General features: G+C 48.8%; 4 protein-coding genes across 4 annotated transcripts; all 4 read right to left on the reverse strand.

Moving 5' to 3' along the window:
• Positions 1–1,026: 1,026 nt before the first annotated feature.
• Positions 1,027–4,527, reverse strand: HOO65_080437 (Phosphoinositide polyphosphatase (Sac family); the record flags this gene model as incomplete). Its single annotated transcript, XM_071001560.1, has 1 exon — positions 1,027–4,527. The coding sequence occupies one exon, from the start codon at positions 4,525–4,527 to the stop codon at positions 1,027–1,029; it is 3,501 nt and encodes a 1,166-aa protein (XP_070856667.1).
• Positions 4,528–6,439: 1,912 nt separating this feature from the next.
• Positions 6,440–10,525, reverse strand: HOO65_080438 (RhoGAP domain-containing protein; the record flags this gene model as incomplete). Its single annotated transcript, XM_071001561.1, has 1 exon — positions 6,440–10,525. One exon carries the CDS (start codon positions 10,523–10,525, stop codon positions 6,440–6,442), a length of 4,086 nt encoding a protein of 1,361 aa, XP_070856668.1.
• A 6,890-nt stretch (positions 10,526–17,415) lies between these two features.
• HOO65_080439 (uncharacterized protein) lies at positions 17,416–19,717 on the reverse strand (the record flags this gene model as incomplete). Its single annotated transcript, XM_071004179.1, has 6 exons — positions 17,416–17,494; positions 17,612–17,763; positions 17,817–18,095; positions 18,178–19,408; positions 19,449–19,665; positions 19,714–19,717. 6 exons carry the CDS (start codon positions 19,715–19,717, stop codon positions 17,416–17,418), a joined length of 1,962 nt encoding a protein of 653 aa, XP_070856669.1.
• A 1,632-nt stretch (positions 19,718–21,349) lies between these two features.
• HOO65_080440 (M-phase inducer phosphatase) lies at positions 21,350–23,728 on the reverse strand (the record flags this gene model as incomplete). Its single annotated transcript, XM_071004170.1, has 3 exons — positions 21,350–22,745; positions 22,935–23,268; positions 23,407–23,728. 3 exons carry the CDS (start codon positions 23,726–23,728, stop codon positions 21,350–21,352), a joined length of 2,052 nt encoding a protein of 683 aa, XP_070856670.1.
• Positions 23,729–27,687: the final 3,959 nt, after the last annotated feature.

Raw genomic sequence — 27,687 nt, forward strand, 5'->3', positions numbered from 1 at the left:
TGTATGTCATGCAGGCTCAGTGGCAGACTACCCGTCCGTATTTACCTGTCTCTACCCCACATCATGGGGTATCTTGTATGCTTCTCTTTCTTGCCTTCGCCCTCACTACCCTTCTTTGATTTCTTGACCTTGGAACCTTGCTGATGACGAAGTTGACCCACTTAAATTCGCTTGCTTGCGCTTGCCTACAGCTCCCTGTAACTTGGCCTGCACTTACCTCATCCACCTCAGCCTCCTTCAAGTAGCCGTGGCTTTCGATCATTACATCATTGCATGCCCCCTCTTTTATTTCCTTTTTTTTATGCTGCAGTTGCTTCGCTGTCTCCACTCCCTTTCCTTCCATTCTTTCCCTCGCCTCGCTTCCCTCTTCCTGCTCTCCCTCTGCCGCGGTATGGAGAAGCGATGATAAGCAACAGATACAGATTTTCTCTTCTCCACCACAGATTTGGATATTTGGAGATGCTAGGTGGTTGCGGTTGCATCCCACCCTTCCTTCAACTTTCCTCCAATCCTCTATCAGGTTCTTTTCCTCCTTCCTTCCTCACTAAAGGTTAGTTGCCAGGCTCTTTTTCCGACAAGGAAAGAGCAAACGCATCCCCAGCTCCCCTTCCTTCCCTCCTTCCTTGTTTCCTCCTTTCCCCATTCCGATGTCGTATTCTTCTCTCCCCCTGACTTTCTTCAAAAGCATAAAACCTGAGCTGTTTTTTTTGTTCTTGTTTCTTTTTTTTTGGGGTGGAGGGATTCTGTTTGTTTTGTTGCTGAGTTGGCTTGTGAAAATCAAAAGGAAGGGAAAAGAAAAGGCAGGCAAAAGGTTACTCCAACAAAGTTGGAAATAGCAACAAATCTAGTAACTGCTAGTTGCCAATTCACTTCTCCCCCACTTCATCATCAGCCAAGGCTTACTACGCTACACATTCTTATTAACCCTAAGCAGGGTTAATGGCTATTTCCTCCAGACCCTAACTAACTTTTAAAATGGGTATCTATAAATGCCAACGAAGGCTCCTTCGGTCTTCTCTTATATAATTACATGCGTGGGTACATCCCAGCAGCCCCGGATCCCCCGTCCCCGGGTCCAGTTCCAGGTCCATTCTCATCCATAGTCATATTCCACGTGTCCATATTCATCTTGTATCCGTCCATGTACTGCGGCGGCAGCCCCATGCCAAAGTTGATCATAAGCCTCTCAAAGTCGATATTGGGATTCATGTTAAATTCGTTCCCACCAGTGCCAGTCATGCCCATAACTAACTCAGAATTGTTCCACGCCGCATCAGCGTTGGAGGTTGAGGATGTGGGGAACATCTGGGAGTTCTCACTACCGGTCATGCCGTTGGGCACGAGCATGGGTTGTGGTAGTGGTGCAGAAATAGGCACAATTTGCTCGTTTATTGGAGGGGTGCTGTTGGCGTTATATGATGGTGTCATGGAAGGGGCGGGGTAGGACATGTACTGGTGCTCTTGTTGATTTCGTTGGTGTGCGTGTGCGTGTGCATGTGCTTGGGCTCGGGCCTGTACTTGTTGTGCTGCTTGCTGTCGCTGTTGCTCCTGTCGTTCTGCTTGCTGTCGCTGCTGCTGTGAAAGGCCGCCAGGCTGAGGCCAAGCCGAAGTTGAAGCAGGGGCCGAGTTTTCGTACTGTGTATGTGGCGATGCCGATGTGGCCGGTCGACAGTTTTCGGTGGCTACGGCAGAAAGGACGTGTAGCGGAGTACGGGCGACGGTGTCATTGTAGTCGGCGGGGCCACGAGCGTACATGGAAGATAGAGGCGAGGCGGCAGATTCGTTAGGAGTTCCGGGCTTTTGAGGGCCTTGCGGTTGTTGATGTGATTGAGAGTCCTCGCCCCGTTTGTCCTGCGGAGATGACTGGCTCCGCTCGTTCCGGCGATGCTGACTTTGCTTGGGAGTCTGGTCTGGACCCTGTGGAGCTGCCGCTGCCGCCGATGGCGCTGCTCCCGTCATCCCAGCGGACGCCCCAGGGGCTCCATTAGCTTCTTCACTTACCGCCCAGCGTCTTAGCAGGGACAAGACGACCAGAAACTTAGCGGCTGGCCGAGACCGATTGCCCTGGACGGCAGCACGGAATTTTTCAACTAACTGGTCCGCATAGAACTCCATCTTGACAACCTCACGGGGGAACAAGCGCGAGGCCTCGCTGCCAGGAATAGACGACAACATGTGAATCTTGACAAGGATGACCATGGCATAAGACACACGCACAAAGTTGTACACGGGTAGACAACGCACTTTGTTGATATCGATGGACAGGAACACATCAAAGAGGGATGTGACAGAACGCAATAAAGCACTAATACACGCAATGTGCGAAGCAGTCAATGGATTTGAGGTACTCGCGGCAATGGTCTGGCTCGAATGTATGCACGCGTTGGCGTTAGACATGGCAGACTCAATCTCTTCGTTAACTTGATCATCACCCTGAAGCACAACCTCATATAGGAACATGATGGTGAGCTCGAGACCCATTGACGTAGCAGGCGGCATCCTCTCACGACATATTTCATTTCGAATTATCTCAAGGGACTCTTGGAACCCCCGCAATGAGACCTGGGCTCTAACATCGCCGAGTCCAAGATAGCAAAAGCTCTCTTCGGGAAGAAATTGGTTGCTGATATCTTCGCTGATATGCAGCATTCGCACATATTTGCACAAAATGCGATCGGTCGGGGCAGCTTCCGATGATGTCTCCAATATCGCCACCGATTCGGCCATAAACGGTGACCAGCGAAGCATTCTAGGCCGACGAAGAGATATAGCCGTACTACACGAAAGATAGTAGCAAGTGAGCCAGGTACGCCTCGACGGCAAGTTGTCCGAGACGTCCTGCACGCGGCGACTAGGACACAAGGCAGCTGCTGGAGAAGTTTTCGCGGCTCCAGCGCCAGTCGGTGGATTGTAATTTAAGCAACTCTGGCCGCCGCGGTGAGAATACATAGTCCCCGAGGTAAAGTGGACATCTACCTCGGGAACAGCGCCGGTCAAGCCAAACGGTGGCTTATGTCCACGCCAGCCATGGCACATGGCGGCATGTTTCTGGCTGATACAACGACGCGGTTGAGTACCGAGACCAATATCAATAGCAATAGACACTGACAAATTAACTAGTTGGTAGAACTTGAGCTCTTCAAAATGCTCAGGTGGCCAGTACCAAATGACTGATATATGAAGTGCCTGCACCAGCTCCAGACACTTCTTACCCTCGACAATGGCCCGCTCGGAGATAGCCTGCATGGTTTCAGCCATAAGCCGACGTTGTAATGGCTCAGTGTCCGATGCCGCTACAGCCATAATAGCCAGAAAGAGCAATGGTTTAGACCGGCGAAGATCGACAGCACGCATATTGGGTGGGAAGACCACTGATGGCATGTGCTGCACCATGACGTCATTATATCGTGCAAACAGATGCTCTGACTCCTCGACTGTAATCAGCCCGCGGTCAATCAGGTCGCACTCAATCAACTCCCGGTGTGCCCGGCCTGGCGGTGACCCGCGCTGTGGCTCCGGGGTGGCGCTCTTATTTGCGGGTTTTCCATTTGTGGGACATGGCCCATCATGTTCTCTGTCTGCCTCAGAATCGCCATTTTCCTCGCCTCGCCGGCGTCGCTTCGATGGCCGCTCTGCTGCACTGGAGGTTGTCTGTTCGATATCAATAGCCCACGGATCCTGCATGACGTCGGGTGACATAGCAGCTTCGGCCTGGGCAGCTGCGGTCTGGACACCTGCTACATTCCGGCCATCAATTAGGGCCTTGAAGCCAGCAATGGTCTCTGCAGCGGCTGTGGCCTTGGAGCTGGCTGGGGTAGACGATGACCCAGGACTCTTAGCCTGCAGCGAGGCCGTCAGTTCGTCGATACGCTTCTCGAGCTCAGAGACCCGAGTGTCGGTTCGTTTATGGCGTTCATTAGTGCGCGCACGTACACTAACCACGCAGTTTCTCCGGCTCTTGCTGCAACGGCGACACGGGTTGTTGAATGCAGAGCCGACTCCAGCTTCATCCGAGGTCCACTCGCACTTGACCTTAAGGCCACGGCAAGGATCACACGCGCGTTGCTTCCTTTCAGCGGCTGCTGATTGGCTAGCCGCAGAATTCGCGGCTGTGGATGCGTTTGCTACCCCCGAGTCTGCGGCCGAAGTATCGGGGTTAATTCCGGATCCGCCTGGTGTTGGCGTGTAAATACGTTGGTCTTGTGCTCTTGCGTCCGGCGCAAGCTCCTCTGGTAAGCTGCTGAAGCGCAGTGAACGGGTATCGTCGGAGGTACGGTCGGCACTTGGGTCGGCGTCGTGGTCATGTGAAGATCTAATGTGAGGTCTTGTACCCTCATTCGCTGAGTCTCGCAGGCTAAAGACCCTGTTGTGTGTGTGGGTACGATCGGGAGTGGTTGCAGCACGATTCCGCGCCGTGGACATTACAGCATTTGGTGTTTCGGGAGTATTTGCAGCGGTTGCTGGTGCTGTGCGGGACGGCGCCGAAGATGGGGATAGTACCAAAGCAGCAGTTGCCCGATTATCCATTATTCTTGGGGTTGAAGGTCAAGGCGAGCACCAGGCTGAGGATGTGGAGGAACTAATATTGCCCTTGCAGCGGAAATAGACAAAATAGGCATAAATAACAGTACAAAAGGGACTCAAGTTCTCACGGTCCAATTGAAAAAGAGTAGTTAATCTGAGTTCTCGAATTCGAGGCAAAAGTGTTGGATCGGAGATGGTTTTTACCGACTAAGGGCAATTGCCATTGATATAAGCAGAAAGACTAGCCCCATATAAAAACCAACCCTATGGCTGACTGACAAGACCCTAAGGCGACAAATGCGAAGGGACAGCAGGGTTATACGTCACCACCAATGTAGAAGAGGAGAGAAAGATAGCAAGGCAACGCTTTGTGAGAATAATGTTTTGAGATCGAGCTTTGATGTTTTTAATTTCATTTCTAGACGGGAGCAAAAATAACATAAATCAAAAAGCAGATGTGAGTGCGATTGTATGACTTGGGGACTTTTTTCCTTCTCTTCCTGACTTTTGACTTTTTGCCTAAGGGGCTGAAAAATTATCGGTATATTATTGCTCCGTAGCTCACATCGGCAGTCAAGAACGCCGACCTCCTTGCCCTGCTCTACCTAAAATAAAGTGGAGAAGTTCAAGTCTGACTACCAAGGCCAATCACAAAGCTGGGCTAGGCCAAGAAGGTGCCTAAAACAGTAGGACATGGGTTTGCTGATTAGTAAGTACTATCCCATTCTTACATTCTTACTTTCTTACATTCTTATTCTTCATTTCTTATTTCAATTAATATTAATTATTTCTGCGAGTTTTTTTTTTTAAATCATTCCTAATTTGCAGCCCCCAACTGCTTCCTCCAACCACTATTACTGCGTTTTGGCATCATTGCTTTTGCCCCTGAGGTTTGCAGGCTGTGCTTTAGGCATGCCATTTAGATAGATGGGCCTTCCTTCCTCCTTCCTACCTTAAGTGATTTCAAATAAAGTTAGGCTTGCCTGGAATTCTCTTCTACTTGCCACTCTTTGCTTATCTGATCTTGTCACATGTAGCTTGTGGGACTCCGCCCCCAAAAACAAAGTCGGCCTAATATTAAGCGATAGCCGCCGCTTACACAATTTAAATGGGTGGATGACTAAAGGGTTTGCGCGGGAAAACTGGAGAATATGAAGAATAGGAAAAAGCAAGGAACGAAGAAGCGAAAAAGAAGGAGAGGCGATAAGATGAGCACAAAAAGAGGGGAGCTAGAGCCCCGTGTTCATAAGGCCTTCTTGTTTGGTTTAAGCATTAACCAGACGAGAGAAAGGGAAGCGAAGCTTTAAGCGCGAGTTTATTAAATATTAAAGGCTTTATTAGGTACCAACTTTGCAACTTCCTTGGCCAAGTATCTAGCAAGAAAGAACGAAAGAAAAAAAAGCCCATGGTATCTAAGATCAGATAAGAATGGATGCAACAAAGACGGGACTCCAATTGGTATCGTGCATATGAAAGGCAAAACAGAACAGGAAACAGGGAGTATGAGCAAAAAAGGCAAAAATGAAACAGGACCATGAAAGAAACGCAAGGCAAAACAGACCGAAAAGAGCAAACCGGCAATTGTTGAGCTCAAGTCAAGCCGGGGAAAACATGTCGAAAAAAAGATGAGGCGATGAGAAGACAAACTCGAAAAAGACAAGAGGCAGGTCGTTAAAAAAGGCAGTGAAGAAGGAAGAAGGGAAAATCATGTAGAAGAGGGCGGGCGGACAGGGGAAAAGGGAGGAAGGAGTAAAAGCAAGAGCGGCAAGAGCGGCAAAAGGGAACAAAAGACATGAGACTAGGCACCGAGGGAAGCGAAATAAAATTAGGAAAAGAAAAGACACGTCAGAAATAAGCAGGAAAAAAAAGGGTGCGCGCGCCGACGAAGCGCCATGACCATGACATGACTACAGCACTAAAACCGCGTCTCCTCACGCAGTCGACTGCCCCCTTGCTGTTGCTGTATCGCTCCAAATGAGCCGTATATAGCACTCTCTCTCCGTCGTGAATTAGACGACATTGACATGGGCTCGTGCGAGGGTACCCCTAGCATCATCTCGCTGCTACTGCTTGCCGAACCGGAGCCGTAGCCATGACCAAGTCCATTAGTGGATGAGGCCTGGCTGTTGCTGTAGACGTGCTGGTTGTGGTTATAACCATTGCTACTGGAGCCTTTCGCCTGCTGTGCTGTCGGATCCCAGGCTTGTGGCATAGAAAAGTTGGTCCCAGTCGACGACGTGCCACCACCAGGCGGAGGGGTGGGCGTCCCCCGTAAATTGTGGCGGTCCTGGAGAAGTGGGGGCGTGGGCGAGTTGCGGCTTTGGTCCATCAGTCGCTGGCGATGTGGAGAGGCTGACGCTGAGGCTCCTGAAGCTGTAGCAGGACGGGGAGGAATGGGGTCAAATGACGGGTGAAACGAGTTGACCGATGAGCTATCTTCCTCTGATATGGGCGATGGCAGTTCGTAGTGCTCCGGGTCAATGCCAAAGATGGTCTCATAGTGTTGCAAGAACATGGCAAAGACAGGGGCAGGAATGTTGAGTGTGGGAGAAAAGACGATTCCAACATTGCGGGCTGTCATCTTGTTCACAGCCGAATTGTTGATAATCTTGATCAAAAAGGCGATCAAGTACTTGAGCAGTGTGGCATTGGCCTGTGGGAGCCGCTTGACTAAATCGCCTAGAGCTGCGCATTTTTCTGCGACTACAGGCATTTCCAAGACAGACAAGAATTCTATATGGAGGTCTCGAGTGAGAATGGCAGTTGGCAGTTCCCGCAAGTACAACTTGAGTAACGACGCTACGGCGTGGATATCATAGTACGTGTCATCAGTGACTAGGTTAATATCACCCTCTGTGTTGAAACGCTCCTTCAATGCCTTGATGACAATGTTGGATCCACTCAAGCGGAAAATGCCTTCCTCGCTTAATGCGCCCTGGTCATCTAGGTACTGGATGCAGCGGTACACAACACAAGGCAGTGGGACATTGACATCAACCGGCTTATTGTAGCGAACTGCGTCGCCGAGCTGAGCCCCAAAGATGGGCCGAATGGGACCATTGTAGCCGGCCGCGCTACTATCAAATAGAGAATCTTGACCCTCAGACGATGATCGTGTCTTAACGCCAAATCCGAAGAAGCTGCGCTTGCGCTGTTTCTTCTCATCCGACGAGAGCATGCCATTAGCCGAGACTGGAACATGGCTCATTCGGCTAACAAAAGTCGAAACATCCGACATGACGTTCATCTTTTGCGGGGCGGAGATCAAGGGCACATTTTCCTTGGCTGTCGGATCTTGGTCACGAGGATTCTGTGGAAGGCCAATCAGAGTGTTTCGGAATCCTTCACGGCCTGAATTGTTGCTCGAAGCCGGCTTAAGGGTGTCATAGCGCACTCCAATCAACGTCTCCGATCCGGTCTGGTGATGTTGAGTCGACGAGCCCTTGGCCTGATGCTTCTTTTTCAGAGCTTTAGCATCACTGCTACTACTATTGTTCTTGCCCTTAGTAGTGTGCTCACCAGCACTAGTGGCGGGCCGATCGCCATTTTTCGAGCCTTTGTCAGCATCGGGGTCACGATAGTCAACCCACTGAACTAGCGATTTGACCCACTGATCGCGTTCATCATCATTCTCAGCACAGAGTACATGCTTGAAAAAGGTTGAGGAATCCTTTTTCTTGGGTTCCATGATAAGAAAAGCATGACGATACTGGTTGTCAAAGTCGTCATTGGCACCGGATGCCTGTGATTCCGTTTGAGGTGCCTGCTTGCCAATTTGCGCATTGAAAAGTTTAATAGTACCCAGATGGGCGCCACCAGGAGTCTCGTAGTACTTAAGAGTAGGGCCACTAAGGACAAAGTATCTCGCCTTCCAACCACCAAAGTTTTTTCCCTTCTTGGTCAGGTAACCACTGCGAAAAGCGCCATCACCGGGCGCATTTTTGCTGCCTTGACCAGAGGCCACTGATGAATCCCAGTTTTCGTCAAAATTGGGTGGCAGTGTGTTGGTTGAGAGATATTTGCATAGCTCAAGAGCAGTTGCCACATCAAAATGGACGTTGACAGCATCTTCCCAGTATTGATCAAGAGCAACACGGCGTGCATCCAGTTTGGCTGGAGAATGACCACTGAATAGAGACCGGTCAGGAGTCCGTGCAGTAAATTGGGAAAACTGCTTCAGTCGCTGGTCAAGCTTCAAGAGTGACATGGAGTCTTTTTCAACACGCCACAACTCGCCTTGGTCGGATCTTGAGACTACAGCAAGGGTGAACACGGGATCCTCCTCAAGCTGAGTAAGCGAAATTAGGGAAGCCCGTGATGGCTTCATGCGAGATGAAGCCACACGTACACTGATTGACGGAAGAGCGTTAGGTGGCAGGAGTAAATCGGGAAACTCGTCAACCTGAAACCCCTTGAAAATTTTGCGGCGTTCGGTTGAGCTTTCTGTGCCACGGCGGGGAATCATGGCTGGTGTAACAGCAACCGAACTTAAATCACTTTGAGCTGAAAGAGGCGTGAGAGTTGGGGCAGATTCAGTCCGTCCTTTGAGAGCTATTCCAGGCGGCATGGGTATTGGCTGGCGAGGAAGACGTGGAGAAGGGGAAGCGACAGAATTCTGGGCAGCTGCAAAGGCACTCTGTGGAGACGGACTAGCAGGCAGGCCTGGACTACGCAAAGGAGCCGAAATGTCTGTTGTAGAGAGAGTTTGGCCTTGAGATTGGTTGTAGCCTTGGTCTTGACTAGACATGGCTTGTACTGTCTTTTTCATCAGTCCATCGAGGGATGCAGGCACATGATCACGTCGCTGACTAAGGCTTGTTGGAGAAGGGGCAGTAACAGTCGGCGGTGCTGGTGTCCTATCAATATTCGTATCGATGACGGTTTTGGGCGTTGTAGATTCAGCAGTGCTCTTTTTTGACTGACCATCAACCTCGAGAATTTGCGCAATTTTTACTCTTACAGCATCGTCTTCCTCGCGGGTTTGTCGTCGTCCACGATTGTCGCCAGCCGTGTCAGCCACCGTGCTAGAATTAACGTACTTCTGCTTTTCTACATCAAGAATATCTTCATAATCTGTTTCGGTTTCTTCATCTTCAACAGTATGATGACGTTGGAGATCATGATGAGCCCAAGAAGGTAGAGTGGCCTTTTTGTTAGGAGGAGACGGAAACTGGGCTAGATCCTGGTCTGCTTGAGGAACCATGTTTGAGGTCATGGCTATCAAAGGTGGGGCTGGTGGAGGTTTTGATGGAGGAGGCACAAGAGGCCCTGTGGCGGTGGGAGACGGGAGGCTCCTTGATGGAGGAATACTCATGTTGATGTGTAAGTCATAACCTTCATTTTCCTGGCGGCGCTTCAACTGCGACACAACTTCTTGCTTCTCAGAATCAAATTTGCCATATGCGTACTCTTCAGCTCGTGGCATAGTCTTCTGGGGATCGAGAAGCTCGCCAACTCCAGAGTCCACAGAATCTGGTGTGTTTTTGTAGTCTGCTGGTGGGGTGATGGGGTATGGTGCCATGCTAGCCGGTGACACCTTCAAGTTTGCGTCTGATTCAAGATTAGGAGAGTCTGGAATTTGACCGGGCCTGGAAGTCACATCACTCGCTGCATCACTCTCCTTTAAGACATCTGAATTCTGCCCATCGTGTACCGAAAACACTTCTTTCAGCTTCTTACGGTATTTTTCTTTGTCCTTCAGAGCACGTTCAAGGTCTTTATTAAGACCAAGAATCATAGCACGTTGCTTATCAACAAGGCGCCACAGTTGAGCGTTTTGCTGACTCTGGGAAGCCTTGTCCTTAAGAAGATACTGAATGACTGCCTCAGGGCTGCCGGCCGTCTTAACCAAATTATCAATATCGGAGGCGGCAGTCGATGCAGAAAGCTCTGCAGAGCCAGGTTTTCCTTTGGTTGATAGAGCAGAAATAACAGAGTCCATGGAGGCTTGTCGTGGGCTTCCAGACATGGCCAGCTCGCGGGGGGCTGGTGGCCCAGCCATTGTGGACACTGGCATGGACGAAGAAGGGCTAGAAGTACGAGGAATTAACGAGTTGAGGATACCCGGAAAGGGAGCACTACGGTCATTCGAGGGCTCTACCGATGTTGATCTAATGAAAATTAGGTGTCTTTGGTTAGCTCTTATTTCATACAGAAGCAAAGCGCAAGAATAAAATACGCCAAGCATAGGATAGAAAAAAATAGCAAATCTCATCATCATCTTGCTAGTAGAGTAGATTGATGTGAAATGAAGCTGTTGTTCCAGTCTGTTGTCTTGAACAGAGCCAAACACAAAGACAGACACATAAAGAGAGACACAAACACAGAGCCAAGAGAATTCTGCGTACTTGCCCTATGGCTCCCGTGCCCTCTTTTGTGCTTTCCCAACTCCAGGGACAACTCACTGTGGCTTATGCGGTTGGTCAAGAGACTCTTCGTCAGAAGACGAATCACTGTAATATACAGACTCGCAAGTTGGATCGGGAAAACGACTCGAATAAGACTGCGGAGACTGGGTCTCAATATCTATGGCATCAGTAGTCGATATGGCCGCTGGGTGTGTGGCGCTATTTGGTGCAGTCGCAGCCAACCGTTGTAGAGTTGAGGAAGAAGAAGATGAGGACGAAGCGGTGGTACTATCACCAGCGCCAAGCGGAGGGATCGGTGAGATTGCGGGAGGGAGACGCAACGGTGCAGTAGCAGGGCCGTTATCGTGATGTATAGGGTTATTATTAGGATCGTGTGTTATGGAGGCCGCAGATATGCTAGTGTGCAGACGACTAGGAATCGGTCGATGAAGTCTAGAGGAGGAGGAGATAAGGGAGAGCGCGCAGGGAAAATATTAGTCAAGATATCCTTCCAGAACGCATTAAGATAAACCAGAAGAAAAAAACAAAAGAGACAAAAGATAAAACTCGAGGCATGCAAAAACAAGACAAGAAAGACCCTGAACGGACTCTGAACAACCAAAAGGATGATCAAGTCCAGGAGCAAAACAACAAATCGCAACGGAGGACTTGCAATGAACAAGGCGAAATAAAAAGTGCAAAAAGAAAGTACAAGGCAAAGAAAGCCCAAGCCCAAAGTCGGAACTTGGTCCAAGTCCAGGAACAAAACGAAAACAGGAACAAGGAACAAGGGCTAATGAGAAAATGAAGATGAAGAAAACCCCGGACTAGAGAAAACTAAAGATGGCTATACACCAGATAAACTTGGCAGTGCAACAGTCGAAAAAAAGGTAGAGAAGACAATGGGAAAAGAAACAAGCAGGGGAAATGGGAATAGACAACTTTTGCGCTTGATGGATGGCAAAAAAAGAAAGCAAAAAGTAGACGAGGGGCAATAGAGAATAGAGACAAGGACAAGACCAAGACGAGACGAGACGAGAAAGAAGGGGACCCAGAGATCATACAAGTCTTGTAGTGTCGTGGTAGCATCAGCAGCAAATACAGTAAGGCTCTTCTCTCCAAGTCTTTTTTTTACCTTGGTTTCTGAAGCAGCTTCATTCCCCCTGGCCATCTCCAAAAGAGCTAACTCGTAGAGAGGGAGACTAAAGGAAGAGGAAAAGCCCGCCCGCTTTGACTTGAGTCTTTGTCCGTAGTACAGTCCCATGTAGTAGGAGCACTAAGTACAGTACTACTGTACACAACAGAGAGACAGATAAGAATAAGAGGAAAAGAAAATGGGAAAAAATGAGAGAACGAGGATTTTTCAAAAAGACGAAAAGAATACACCATGTGCAGTGTGAAGAACAAAAATATCGGGTCAGTACAGGACGGTTGCACAAAAGCGACGCCTATATTAGACATAACTTTCCTCTATTTGGTGTTTTGATGCTTATTTTTTTTACACCTTTGTCATCTGTCGGTTTCGTCACTTTCGTCATCGAAGCGGGTCATGGGTTGTGAATGTGGTCGTCGGTGGCTTTCAAGGGGAAATGAATCACAGCCGTCTCCACATGATGCAACCAGCCTAGGAAGATCGAGAAGGAGAATTAAAAAAAGATAAAAGCTTAGGAGGGAAGGCTTGTTCGGCCGGTATCATGAGAGAAATCCGGATCTCGCCAAACCAGGCAAAGACAGCCACTTGTGCTGCTACTGGTACGAGCCGCGATGTTGATCTAGTCAAGAGATGTCTGAAGATTGGAGATCATTTTCTCTCCCTCTTTCTCTTATTTTCTTCTCTTAGTCTCCTGCCCTTCATTGCGCTTCCATTTGTGTTTTCCACGTCTTTTTTTTTTTTTTGCTTCTTTGACTTCCCTGTTATCAAGGATCAACTTTTACCCCAGTCAAAGACAGGAAATCAAGAACAAAAAAAGAACGCAATTTTGCACACAAAAAAAAAGCTTGAAAAGACAGGCCATTTCGCTCCTAAGGCAAGGAAGCAAGGGGGAAAGGGGGCGGAAGAGTAAGAGAAAGAGGAGCCATGTCACTTTACTTGTTTGTTCCCCTTGCCCTGTCCTTGTACCATCTTTCTGTTGAGGAGCAAAAAATAGAGTGCAAGGCTAAGAACATAGGAAATACCAAGTAAATAGAACGAAACTCACGGCTTGCAAGCCCCTAGCATGGTTGCAAAACAGCGTACATTCTTTTCTTTTGAAGAAAAACAAGAGCCGATAATAGTTGGTGATGGTGTGGAAACAGTTGCGAGAAACCCAGGCTCAACATCAGACACTTGAAGATAAGTTGAAGGGCGATAAAAAAAGAGTGCATGTTGCTGTTTCTTGTTTTGCTTTGTCCGGGTATTTTCTTCTCCACATTCCCTCCCAGATGAGGCTTGCGGTGTCAGAGGCATATAGATCAAACGACAGCAAACGCTAAACATGGGAAGAGAGTATCGGGTATCGGGTTTTCCGATATAGCAAGTAGGTATAAAAAAGAAAGAGGAAAGGATGGGAGAACAAGAATATGGTCAGTTCCAGATTTGCGTGTTCCAACTTACCGGCTATGTGAAAAAGACGATGATCTTGCAGAAGTGCCTGTCGGTTTGTAGGCACGGTTAATGGTCCAAGATTCTGGAGGAACGGCAACTTGAGAACTGTGACGCGGTGGGAATTGCGGAGACTGAGACTTTGTTGGGGGTTTTGAGGGCGTTGAGTATGATTGGTGTTGCTCCTGCTGCTGTTGTGGCATGCCCTGACGTTCTAAGACTGCAGAAGCACTACTACTACTGTGACCATAGTTATGACTAAAGTAGCGTCGAGTCGGTGATAATGTCGATGCGGTCGGGGGTGAAGGGGACGAGGTTGGCGATTCTAGAGCCGGAGAAGGTACGGTAGCGGTATTTGCGTGTGGGCGGCTTTTAACACTGTGGAAGGAGTGCGAGCGTGGTGGAAAGGCAGATTTCTGTGAATGTTGCTGCAGTTGGACCGAGCTAGTATTGCTAGGTGAGGGTTGACTCTGATTGTGGTTGTGATTCTGGCGTGTCGATGATTCCTGCTTTGGGTATCCATGCATCGAAGGAGATTGTGGTGAAGATGGAATTGGAATATGAGGCGTGCTTTGTGAGTGTTGGAGTCTGTGGGTAGTCGTGATAGTGGCAGTTGATGACGGTGAAGACTGCAATTGTGTGTGGGACGACGGTGTGTGCGACGGCAAACGAGACTGAGACTGCGACTGAAACTGCGACTGAGACTTGTTGGATTGGCCTGGAGGGTTCTGTTGAGGCTGTGATGATGAGAATGATTGTGGTTGTTGTTGTGGTGGGCGAGATTTTTGTCTCTGGGGTTGTTGTTGTTGTTGGTGCCGGCTCTGACTTTGGCCCTGGCTTTGATTCTGATCATGGGCAGTGAGCCGCCGATTGTCTGTTTGTTTTTGATGGCGGTGATGGCGATCACCATCCATCAAAGGAGAAACGCTCATATGATGAGAGGGGTGTGACATGGCGAGATTCAGACAGCGGTAGAAGTCAGTGTTTGCATGTATTCTCCGATTCTCTTTTTTCTCTCTCCTTCTACAACGTTCTGTCTTGTCCTTCTTTTCCTCTCTCGTCGTCGTCACTATCAACTTCGGCTAGCTCAGGACACGGATGTTAGTTTACTGGGGGATGGGTAGCAGGTAACAGAGTGTAAGTAGGAGTAGCTATGCAAACAATTCGTCTGAACTTCGCTTAGTGCCTTTGCTCTTTCTTTCTCATGACGTGAAGGTAGCCAGTAAGAATGTGTGATGGGGAAGCAAACATCACATCACAGCAGCAAACTTACAGAACAAGTGATGCAAGCTTGTGCCGACAAAGAAAAGAACGCTTTCTCTGAGCCAAACTAACGAGCCTTTACGGCAAACAAAACATCGAAGTAGAGCAGCGCGCGAGGGCTGTCTTTTTTTTTTTGCTGACGGCTGGACCTGACGATCGCCCGAAGCAAAATTTAAGCAGCAAGAAGAGAAGAACAACTTGATGCTGCCGATTGTTTTTGTTGATGAAGAAGGCAAGGGTGAATCGCGGGTCCCCTCTTGTCTCCCAGAAAAAAGGAAAAAGTCCACAAATTAAATCTAATCAAAAAGAAAAATAAGGCAAGGCATGAATTAAATGACCTGGCCACAGCGTTCTCACTATTTTTCCCTCTCCTTCTTAGCCGTGCTTTTGTCGAGGCAGTAAATGCAGAAGGCCAGGCAGTACATACAAGCAGAAGCACAAACACAAGCACAGGCAACGAGGCACAAGCTGCTTTGCTTTGCTTTGTTTTCGTTTGCTTTGCTTTGCTTATTCAACAATGCCGAGAGATGAGAGACAGAGAACTTGGGACCAAATAGCAGAGCCTAATCAACAAGGCTGTCTGTCTGTATTGTAGTTGAAAAATGTGAAGCAAAGAGCTGAAGGGAGGAAAGCGGCCAATCAGAAGTAAGAAAGCGAAAAACTCAAGGAGCAGGCGAAGAATGATACGACGTGGAAAGCTTTGAAACAAGTAGAAAAGCTAGGAACGGGCGAGAACAAAGAAGAAATGCAGCCAAGAGAAAGGGCTAGATAGAAGAGCAAAAAGGGAACAAGGCCAGTCTCGTTTTCCAAAGGAGAACATTGAAAAGGCTCTCCCGTCAAATTTCTCTTCGTCTCTCTTCCCCCTCCCATCTCATCGTCCAATAGATCATCGCATAGCTCCTTCCAACTTTCCACGTTGTGAGTGATCAGCTGGTTCTAAAAAATTCAAATTGGATATTTCCTCCCTGTCCATTCCTCTGTCTGCACCTTCCATCTACAAGACTGCCTAGCTGCCTGTACATATAAGTAGATAGTACATAGAACACATAGTACTTGAATTTGCATGCAGCCGAGGTGTTGCACAGCTTCTGGATAGCCATCACCATCGCCCATAATTCATTTCTGCTTCTCTCTTCCCCTTCCTCTTCCTCGCTTCTCTCCCCTTTAAGCCCCATCTCCCAGTCCCCCGTCAAGCCCATAATTTGGCACTTGCAGCAAAAGCCTGTCACAAGCAAATTACCTTGGCTATACCAAGTCCCTGGAAATCCCTGCTTCATCTCTTATCTGAGAAAAAAGACAGCGGGGTGATGATCTTTCAGGGGACAAAAGCGTTTATAGCAGTGAGTAAGGTGGGTAGATACAGCCTATTAGCAAGGGGTATATTAGATACGAGAGCAGGATTACAGCACCAGAGTGCTAACATCACCCTAACCAAGGTAACAAGAAAAAAAAAAAAAAAAAAAAAGCAAAAACAGCCTGGGACTTTGGATCTGGTGCTTTGTTATCTGAAAGCAGCTGTTCCAAGATTAGCAGTAACACCGCCGCCATGTGCGTGCAGGCGTATTAGTGGTGAATGTGTACCACACACATAGAGAGACGCATCAGCCATATTACCACCTACACCTCACGTCCTTCCTCTTTCTCTCTTTTTGCATCTCCCCACCCCGCAATCTTGGACTAGAAAAACCCTTTGCCCCGCTGTTTTCCCGCCTTCACGGACTATAGTTGCCTTGAGCACAAGTCCCGACTAGGTCTTGGGGCTTGGCAGCTTGTCGTGAAGCTAGCAAACATCCAAGGCTCTGTGGTAGCACATTGTGCTTATGTTGCGAGTGTCGTGCCGTTAGCCCCCCCCCCCCCCCCCCTTGTCTTTGACTTGTCTCTTGCTATCAATAGCCTTGTTGCTACTTCCTTCTTCATTTTTATTTTCCAATTTAGTATTCTTCGTGTCAGCTCACATTTCCTCTAACTGTTTCAATTCTAGTAACTTCCGGCTGCATATCAGAATCTGAAAGCCTTTCGGCACAAAAGGGGGATTGTATAATATAAATCCCCCTCCCCACAACTCACCCACTCAACAAATCAACGCTTCCCACAACCCAGTCGTGGCAAATTACACAGCCAAGTGCAGGAAGGCCAAAAATAAAAATAATAAAAATAATAATAAAAACCAGCCCCAAATAGTTGGCTGCGCACCTCAGGCCTTGCATAAATGTGACAAGTCCAAGTTTAGATCAGGGGACAAAAGAGAAAGGAACTGACAATCTAGTACAAACCCTAATTTATATTCTATCACCGATGTATAACCCTTATAAAAGGGTCTCATCAAATGCAATATCATCCTTTTGCTTGAAACAAGACAGGCTTGCCAAAAACAAATACCTCATTTGACAGATACCATATCATCATTCTCCTCATGTCTTTGTGAAAAAGCCCCCCCCCCCTTCCCTATAGAAGCTTGCAGTTTCAGAATAAAAATGCGGTATTTTCACAAAAGGCCGCAAAAGAGGGTGGATGTGGAGTGGACATGGTAACGGTAACATCGTATATTAGGGTTATGTTGATAAGATGCTACATTAGGGTTCGAATATGTTAACGTTTATTTTGTCTTAGAGAGCTTGGAGATGAGACTTGAGATCTAAGTCCAGGTTATCGACTACTTAATATTGATTGGTGCTTTTTTTGTTTTAGATGGGCCCTGCTTTAGTTTCTTATCTCAATCCAGAAAGCTTCACGTAGGTTCATGTCAGGAATTGGCGATGAGGCGGTGAGGCGAGAACTTCTATACGAACAGTTAGACTGTAAAGGTTAATAACCCAGTATACATATAGGATAGCATAACATGGGGCATATAAAACATAAGAGCCCCCACACAGTCCCGCTCTAGTACCGCACATACTCCCGAACCCTGCCTCCCTCATCTAGTAGGTACTCGTCACCCTCATCGTTATCATCCCCATCCCAAGTTTCGGATCCATCAGAGCCATCAAAGCTGTCATATGGCTCAAAGCCATACGTAGATCCACGAGCCTCCTCCCGACACGCCCGGCACTGGCACTCAGGAGCATGTGCCCCGGTCGTCCAGCGTGCTGCTCGGCCGTCACCGCTAGTCCCGTGAATCCAGAATGGAGCTGCACGTGAGCGGGAATGGTGTGATGCGTGGCAATGTGGCCGTCGGTGGAGAGATCCACCGACATAGCGCACTGATTGGCGGAGTGGACTGTGCTCGGTGCATGGAGGTGTGCGACGACCAGGAGCGTGTAGGTGGTGGCGTGGTATGTGTGAATGTGAGTGGGCATGCGAATAGGTGCGTGCGTGTGACTGCGTATAAACTTGTGCAGAGATATCAGCTGCTGAGTACCGTCGATTCCTTGTTTCCCTATCTGTGTACGCAGCTAGCGGCACAGTCCGCGGTGAGCACACCGGCTCGCATTCTGACGGTCTGCGTACGCCTAACCCACTCACACCGAATCCCCCGCCTAAGCGGGAATCATGGGGCGAACTGGGCACAACCGGTCGCTCTCCGACTGACGCTCTCCTGTCTGACAATGTGTCCCCATTCCTTGGATCTCCATAATCATCAGCCACGTCCTCATCACTGTTATCCATAGATGTTGCGCGCGATGGCCGACGTGCTAGTGCATTCCATGCCGATGGTTGAACGGAGGCACGGCGTGCAGAGATGGAGGGCATTTTGTGGGATGAGGCTCGCGAGACCCGGGAAGAGGGACGGGAATCATGAGCGCCAATTCCACCAACATCGGTTTCTAAGTCGTCTACATTTTCATCTCCGTCCATAGCTCCGTGGTCGAGCCCAAGTTTAGCAACATCCCTGTCATCCTCGACGCCATCAAGGTGCAGGTCCGGGGGAGGAAGCGAATGTGGTTGTGGAGTAGACGACAAACTCCGCCGCGGTCCGGGCATAAGATACCCGCCAGCTAGCGATGGGGCACCTGAAGCACGGCGGAAGTGCATGCTTGAGTGGCGGCGAGTAAGGAGTTGGTCATCATCAGGTCCAGAGGAATGATAGAGGGGGTGATGTGGAGAGACGTCATCGGGGCCGATGTTAGGGTCGAGGCTGGGATCGAGGAATTGTGCCTCTGCTTGTGCTTGTGCTTGAGCATGAGACAAGGACACGGGACGAGAAAATGCATGGGGTCGTGGATAAGTGAGAGGGCCGGCATGATACGGCATCTCAGCCTGTGGCGCGAGTTGTCGCATAGAAGGAGGCCTCCGTGGCTGAACGAAAGAGGGCTGGTGGATCTGGATTTGTGGCTGTAATTGTGGCTGTACCGGGACATGTTGTCCAGCAAATGGGTTCCGGAAGTCTGGCACCACAGATGCCGGTCTGGTAGGTGCCACAGCCATAGAAATCGAGGAGGGATCGTGTGAGGAGTATATTTGCGGGGTGAGCGCTGGTGGTATAGGTATGTGTGGAGGGATGTTGGAGGGAAGCTGTGCATGCAACTGGGGTTGGATTTGAAGTTGGTTATGGAGATGGTTCTGAAACTGGTTGTGGAGGTGGAGCTGTGCCTGTGCCTGTGCCTGTGCCTGCGCCTGCGCCTGCGATTGTTCTGCACCCGACCAGGCTCCTATCCCTACCGGCACCTCGACCATCACAGTCTGGCGAGACACCGTGACGGCATGATTCTCAGGCGGCTCTAGATAGAAGAACTTCTTATGCCGGTCCCTCGACCTGCTGTGACGGGCATATTCGTTGATGTGGCGATGATAACGGCAAGTCCGTATGGGGGAGAGGATGAACGGGAGCGCGAGCGGGAGCGCGAGCGAGAATTGGAGTGGGCGCGGGCGTGGCGGCCCTTTCGCCTATAGGAACGGGAATGAGAGCGAGGGCGGTGGTGAGAGTAACGGCGGGAAGAACGCGATTTGTGCGCCGGGATAGCGTGCCGGCCGCTTTCAGAAACATAGTAGTGCCGAGGACCTGGAAGATAGCTGTTAGTCAATAAAGGTCAATCGGATCAAGAGAAGAATAGTACGAACTCATTTGTGTCTACGCGTGAGTGTGATTGAGTAAGTGAGTGGGGAAGTGAGTGACTGTGGTTGTGTGTTGCCTATGGCTTCTCGAGAACTCAAAAGGACGCATAACAAGATGCTAATGCAGTGCCCAAAAGAGCTAAGAAAAAGACGACGAAACCAGAGTTGATATACCTCTCCTCTGTGTCAAAGTTTCTCTCCCCCTCCTCCCTGCCTCGAGGGACAACGGAAGCTAGGCAAAAACTCCCGCCTCTAGATACTCGCTTCCACGGTGCCCCATCGCCTGGACCTGCCGATCTAGCGCCAAAGAAATGTCAAGAAAACGAAGAAAGCTCAAGTTTGGGCCGATGGGCTGCATCTCGCCTCCTCCAGCCTCACACATACCCATTTTCATAAGTTTCCCAGCTCCGTTACCCCAGTCCCAGTTGCTTATCTCGTCCTTGTTTTCCCCTCGAGATACCAACACCAACCACCTTTAGGTCAAGAACTTGAGATGAAGGCAAAAGCTACCCCATGTGATGCGAATAGCTTCAAGTTTGGCACATGTCCCTGTGTTCCGATCTTGTGCCACGATAAACCCCTCCCTATGACAACACACATCAGTCATCGAATGTACAAGAGAGTAGCACCATGAAAATAGAGTTCAAAAATATGCCATCATGCATTAAGTCATCTATGGTCCAAATAACTGTACCACCAAGCGAGAAAGGGAGAATATTTTTGGACGGCAATCAAAGAAACATGAGGCCAAGAAGAGAACATACAACCAGAAATGATGAAACCAAGCAGATATCCCAAAGAAAAAGCTTTGAGTTGAGACGCCATGAGACAACCAAAAATCAATAAAAAGCATGAGTCTAGCCGAACGTGAGAGCGACAGACGGTGAGAAAAAAAAATACCAAACCATAACACAGAGAAACGCGTCCAGCAAAATCCGGGAACAAACCAAAAAGCCTATTAGATACCAACGACGTTCCTCTTGGTGCTAATCCCCATGTCTATAACAACAGAATGGAGACTAAGGCAAAGCCAGACCAAACAGGGCCGAGTTCTCTGACAAGAGACGTCGTCCCTAGCAGTCTAGGATACCCCCCAAGAGGAACAAAAGAGAAAGAAAAAAACACAGACAGAAATATCTGTGAGGTCCAAGAAAAAAGCAGACTTCTTGTGCTGTTTATGAAGCCGGAAACGCCGAAAACAAAAACAGGCTAGAACAACCAGAAGACTAAGTAAACGAGCGGTAGAAAAAGGGTTGTAAACAAAAAACGAGTCCGAAAATAAAGAAAAACAAAAAAGTAGCAAAAAAAGTCGAAACTCGGTAGTAAAAAAAGGGGTCGAGAAGACAAAGAATTAAAGAATAAAAAAAATGATTTGGGTGTAGAGGATATCAAGACGTAAGTGAAGGACGTGAAGAGAAAAAGAAAGGTTAAAAAGGCAGCGTAAGTTGGAAGTGAAAGATAGTGAAACAATAGAGAGAAATAGAAAAGAAAAAAAGGAAGGTAAGAAAATCGTCATCGCATCATCGCAAGTCTTCTTGCGGGTTGGGTTGGCACATCTCACTCATCTATTAGGACTGGACCAGAGCGTAATACAAACACTACAGTTGGGATGTCACCCACAGGGGAACACATCATACAGCGTCTAAAAAGACGCCAGGCGACGTGGTGTTGCAAACACGACAGGTGACCGGCACATGCTGGCTCCAGCCATAGACCGGGGTGGAGGCGATACAGGACACATGGCACTTGACATCCGGCTGCCCAAAACACCGTTGCCGCTAGCACCATAGGCAAAGGTCTTTGCACGCGAAAAAGAGGGAGCCTTGCGAGTCTTGAGACGGTCCAACTCACGCTCACACGTGCGCTCATGGGCCTTGTCTAGCATCTCGATGTAGTTCTGGGGGTAGCAGCGGTTGGGATGGTTCTCGAAAAACTTGCTGTAGCCACCTTCCAAAATATACACCTCAGGGTAGGTCAGACGAGGGTAGTTCTCGCGGTTAACATCGCGGTCACGGGCACGCACATGGCGAGCCATCATGGGCGCACGGTGGGCAGAATATTCGCAGTGGAATATAAGAAGCGAACGTCCAGCAATGGGAGTGTCAAATAACTGCTTGGTTAAAAGCTCCTTGTTGTTGTAGTTGACAGCGCCATCAATGTGGCCACCCTCGTACTCGTACTCGAAGCGACAGTCAATGACCATCTTGCTGTCGTAGTTAGAGCTAAACTTTCCGTCTAGAACCTCCATAAGAGTCTCCTTGGTAATGCGGGGAATCGAGTCAGTGGGATCGTCGAGCAGGAAGTGGGGCAGCAGAGGATCGCTAGGGACTGAAGCATCATCAACAGCATCCATAACAGACTCGAGAGCAGCAGTCAAAGCGGTGCCGCAGATAGGAGAAACAGGCGTAACAGTTGACAAAGGCATAAGATCTGTCACGGTACTAACAACACTAGAAGCAGTGGGCATAGCAGTAGCCGGAGAAGGGGGGATGATGGCTGGGCCCGGCTCGGCACGGGGACGCATGACCTCATCCGCGCTGCCGAACATGCTCAGTGTGCGGCGGAACTGTTTGCGAGAGCGCGAAAATGGATTGGAGGGTCGGCGGATGTGGCTGATGGGAGAGCCGGAATTGCGGGCAGCAGAGCGCATGTCGCCGTTGAGAGACTGGAGAGACATACGGGACCGGAACATAGGAGGCACTGAAGGCATGCTAGCAACAGGAGCATTGGCGGAGGCATTGCTGGAAGACGTCTGGGGGCGGGTAGAGCTGCCAGCGATAAACGAAGGGACGCCCTCCTCAACATCAGAGATATTGAAGGAGCTGTCAAAAGAGGTCTCGTCAACAGCCAACGAAGAGTAGGAGCTCATACGAGACAGACGACCTCCCTCTCCACTAACAAGGCTGCTGGTGCTGCTGTTGGAGGCAGTGAATGATGAGGCAGAAGAGAGAGCTCCAAAGCGAAAAGGCTGGGTGTCGCGATGCAGAGAGTAGCCCTTGGCACGAGACAAAGAGCCACGGCGGGGGATAGAGCGGCAACTGGAACAAAAGGGAGACAGTTAGCACAAAGTGGGGTGTCATAGAGGGGGAAACCAGGAACGAAAAAAGGACACCAGAGGCAAGGGACCAGCGAGATCATGCACAGGGAGGGCCTCTGCTCCTGCTGCGTATAGCAGATTACAGGGAGCAGAAGCAGCAAAATGGAAATGGCTAAGAAAAAAAACTTACTCTTGTCTCACATCAATGCTGCCAGTATATGAGGGCTGGCGCTGCATGCACTGTAGAGGCGAATCCAACATCATTGAGTCTTCATCGTCAAAGTCCTCCTCGGAATCCATGTCCAACTCAATATTAGCGCTAATATCAGCATCGTCATCATCTTCAAGGTCGAACGAAGGTGAGGCCATCATCATGGCGTCCAGGGAAGCGGCAGGCGGAGCTAATGTGCGACAAGGCGTGTTGGTAGGCAGAGATGGGCTCGAAGTGGTGTCGTTGGAGATGTTGGGAAGGCAATGAGGCGAAGAGAGCAACGATGGCTGGGTAGCAGTGATGTAGTTGGCAGCTGTGCAAAAAATGGTGTTAGTCAAGTAATGGTCAAGGCTAGCCCGCGTCTATCACAGCGATTCCTTTGGCCCTAGGCCAGCTACAAAGAAATATCTTGTAAAACTCGCGTGTAAAGCAGCCGACGAATAAAACTCACCTCGGGCATTTGAAGTCGCCGAAGCAAACAGAGTGCGTCTGGGAGTTGGGAATCTCGGACTGTTCCCGTTATCCAAACCCAGATTTTGAGACATGTCGGCAGCTAGACTGGCCGCAGGCGAAGACCCACGAACTTCCTTGAGGCTCATAAAGTCGCCATTACTGCCGCTAGCCCTTTGCAGCTGCTCGCGCAGACTCATAGTCGCAGACGAGGCGGCACTGAAACGGGGGAAACGAAAGTCACGCTGGGCGGCCCATGGGAACTGAGAGTTGCGGAGAAGAGGAGACTGCTGAAAAGCAGCTAACGGTGACGAAGCATCCATTATGTTGTGTGTGTGTGTGTGTGGAAGGGGAAGAGAGAAAGAGGAGAAGTGTTATTCGGATGGGCGCAGCAAGAACATGGAAAGGTCGAATAACAAACAGGACGAGTTGAACAGCGAATGGGTTCTATTTCTATTGTCTTGGGCAATAGAAATTGTGGGTTATGAGCGAAGAAGGGAATAAAAAAGGTCGAAGAGTTGATCTGAGGAGCAACAAAAAGCAACAGAGAGGGTTAGCTACAGCAACTTATAAAAGTTTCGAGGGTCTCACGGCTTCATAGAGGAGCTGATTATGTGTGCCAAATTTAGAGGTGTAGGGAACGGTTTCAAAGGCGCCAGTGTCAAAGACTCGACAAAATATTTGAAAGAATCCCGTGAAGATTTCACGAGCCAAAGAATCAAAAGTAAGAAGACCCTCGCAAGCAAAACGACCGAACGAAGCTAGAAACAAAGAGGCGAAGAGACTCGTGATAGACAAAGAGCGAGGCACTGCACAGCGTTCAAAAATAGAACATGTGCAGAAAACAAGACTACAAGCGCTGTTTTGCAGGAGAACAAAGCAGATAGATGATGGCCTGTGAATGGTCGAAGAACGAAGCAAAAAAGGGTTCAATAGTGGAAGAGGCAAAGCGAGGGACTAGCAGAGTTGTTGGTGTGAAGCTAAGTGTGATGAATACTAAGACGGAGAAGGCGAAGGAGGCAGTGGGTTGAAAGAACAAGAAGGTGGTTGTAGCAAGTCTATCTCCAATACAAGAAAGCATCAAGAGCCAGGCTCTGGCAGGAGAAAAGAAGAATAGTGAGAATATCTCGTAGCGGGTCACCACGTAGTTTTGTAGCTGGCCTGTCGTTCTGTTTCCTTGCGTCTTGCGTCCTCTCTTTATTCTCGTTATTTTTTCGAGACCCTCAACTAAAAGAAAAGAAAAAGCATAGACCTTGGATGCAACTCCAGCGTCTTCGTTTCCTTTTCGACTGGGGTGGGGAGAGAAGGGGAGAAGAGAAGAGAAGGGAAGGGCAAGGGGGGGGGGTGGGATCTCTGAGGAGTACAGACAAATACAGACGCTTGTCTGTACGGCTATACCAGGATGTCGGCAGGATGTGTGTACAGTGCAAGTCTATTGTATGCAAGCCGTGGTGGTGGTGCAGTGAGTGTACGTACCGCAAGGCTCTTTCTTGTCGAGGGTTGTCGTGAGATTTCGCTGTCTCTACCGTCGCCGCTGGTTCGTCGTGATGATTATCGATGGATAGACGAACTGGCCAGATCGGGAGCAAGTCGCGAGCTTCTGCACTGGACAAGCAGAGCGAGAAGAAAAGAAGGAAGAGAAAGCGTCTGTTGGGGAAGCAAGTTGTGATATAAAAGAAAAGCGAAGAATAGAGTTTGGCTCGTAGAAATGCAACCAAAAAGAGACAAAAAAATAGCAGAGAAGCTAAAAAAAAAAAAAGTAAAAAGGGAAGAATGGTACTTTGTATGGTATGTTGGAACAAGCACGTTAAATCTGAGCCGTGTGTGTATGTAGTGCGTTGTGTGCGTGGACAAGAGTGGCAGAATGAAGCAATTCTTATCAAGGGAGAGCTCCAAAAATGCCGGCTAGCCAGCACACTAAGAAAAGACGGCAGAGAGATTGAAGAGGGCAAAGCAAAGCAAGCAACAAGATAGAGAGATAGACAGACAATGGCTGATGATAGTTGGTAACAAAAGGACTCCACGATCTTTATTAAAATGAGGGGAAAGAGGAGGGCATCGCACAAGGCCTCAGTGAGAGACGGACATAGGCTATCTTTATGGTCTAGAAAGAACAGGCAGGTAGGTACAGCGTGCGGAAGGAAGCCCATATGCAAGTACATGCAGTTCATAGAGTACATCCAGTACATCCAGTACATGCAGTTCATATATACAGTACGCCCAGTACGCCCAGTACACCCAGTACACCCAGTACATGCACTCAATATAAAGGAGGGGGCAATACTGGTGGCTTGTTTGCGGGCAACTACCCGCTGCGCTCCTCTCCTGCCTGCAGTAGAGGGCATCAAGCAGCAACTTGCGATGTCAGAGATAGGTTGGAGGCCAGACAGGACGTAGTGCATAGCCAGCCAGAGTGTAAGCCAAGGCTGCTGTCGACTAGAACAAGCTTGTTGTAGGGTCAGGTCTCAGTACAGTTCAAGCACAGTACATACACCTCGACTCAATCGTGCCCTACGACTTTGTTTAGCACACACCACACACCCCTCTTCAGAAAAAAATATAAAAAGTTGCCCGTCTTTGGCCTTCGCACTGTATTGTCTCCAAGCTATTACGTTCTTTATTACTGTGCACGCACTGTCGTTGGCTTCGTTCTTTTCTTCGCTTTGGTGTTTTTCTTTCTTGTTCCTCTGTTCCTGTGTTCCTCCCTTCCCCTCTGGTAGCCTGTCTGGAGCTTCCCTGTCCGTTGGCCCAGTAAAGCAAGCGCTTTGCTACCAAGGAAAGAAGCAGAAAAGAAAGAAAAAAGTTCTTCTCCACTTTTATCTTGCTTTGTTCACAGGCACACAGGTACGTACTTACACCAACAACGACACAAAGCCACCCCTTCCCCCTCGAAAGGGTGCTCAGAACCCACCTAAACCTTCTTGGAAAAAAAAAAAAAAAAAAGATAAAAATGGGTCCCTTTTTCGGTACCTGACGCCATACGGTTGAGGCGCTGACAGGGAATGTATCCTTTCTTCCCCCTTCAACTTTGCCCTTCAACCACCAACTTGATGACTGGCCCTGCCCTTGGTCAGCCTGGGCCGGGCCTGTTGATTGGCTGGCTGGTTGGCCAGTCCGTTGCTCTAGCTGCTTGCCCGGTTGCTATGTTTTCGTTCTTCCTCTCTGGGACAGGCTGCCCCACTTAAGCATTTACCCTGAACCAATGACAAAAAAAATACAAAAACATGCAACTTAATGCCGTAATATAGCCACAAGTTCAGAAAGCTGCAGCGACTCTGTAGCGAGCAAGTGTGTAATGTCCGCCTTTTTACTGTGACTGTATGATTGCGGAAAGTCAAGTATAATAACCTCGTTTGTGATTCTCTTTTATCTTTTATCCATTCATATCTCCTCTCCTCCTGCTGGTCCCCTGGAATCAGCTTCTTTCCTAAAGTCAGTGTGTGCCTGGCGGGATGGGGCTGTCTTACTTTCTTGGTCTCACAATTTGCTTGTCCAGTTTTTCTGTTCCTGTGTATTCATTTGGGAAAAAAGGGCTAAAAAAACAACTCTAAATTCAAACGCCCAAAGCCCGTCAAAGATTCCCTTTTCCACGATCATGGGTTTTTATCTCTAGAGGAAGCAGAAAGCAAACAAACAAGCAAACTGGCAAACAAAAATACGCAAGTATGCGATGGGCAACTTCATGCAGGCAATCTATATAGTTCATTACTTATGCCAGGCTGCATGTGAAGCCAAACCATACCACAGCTACACTATCGCACTGCCCACCTGACACCCACTAGCTTACTGACACTACATCTGCAAACCTGTCTGAATGCTTGCACAATCGCGTCTTATGCAATGCAATGCAAGGCGACAGCAAACCATGAACGTAAATCCTTCTCCTCCCGTCTAGAAGAGAAGGTCTTTTTTTTTTCTTTTCAAAGCAGCACCAGGACAGAAACAACCTTGATAACGCAGAGCTCGCTCTGCACCCAGCCATTTTTGCAAAGCGCCAAAAAGCACGAGACAAAGGATTGATTGCTTGAGAAAGAGAGCTGTCAAGTGCTGTCCTTGTTCGCTGCTGACACTTTATGCCATAGCACGTTTCATTATGCCTTTCTCAAGGCATAAAAGAAAAATGAAGACTCTATGCAACCCTAAATTTGTAGAACCCTGGTGCTTGTACCACGGATGTTTTTAAAACACAGACCCTCGCTTTTAAACCCTAATGTGTTTTTTGGGAGTTGGTGTCAGTCTTTTGCAAATCCCAAGTGTCATTAGGATGAGCTTTTTCGTCTCC

The sequence above is a fragment of the Ceratocystis lukuohia genome, assembly GCF_044167205.1.
Source record: "Ceratocystis lukuohia strain C4212 chromosome Unknown Supercontig8_pilon, whole genome shotgun sequence".
NCBI classification, from domain to species: domain Eukaryota; kingdom Fungi; phylum Ascomycota; class Sordariomycetes; order Microascales; family Ceratocystidaceae; genus Ceratocystis; species Ceratocystis lukuohia.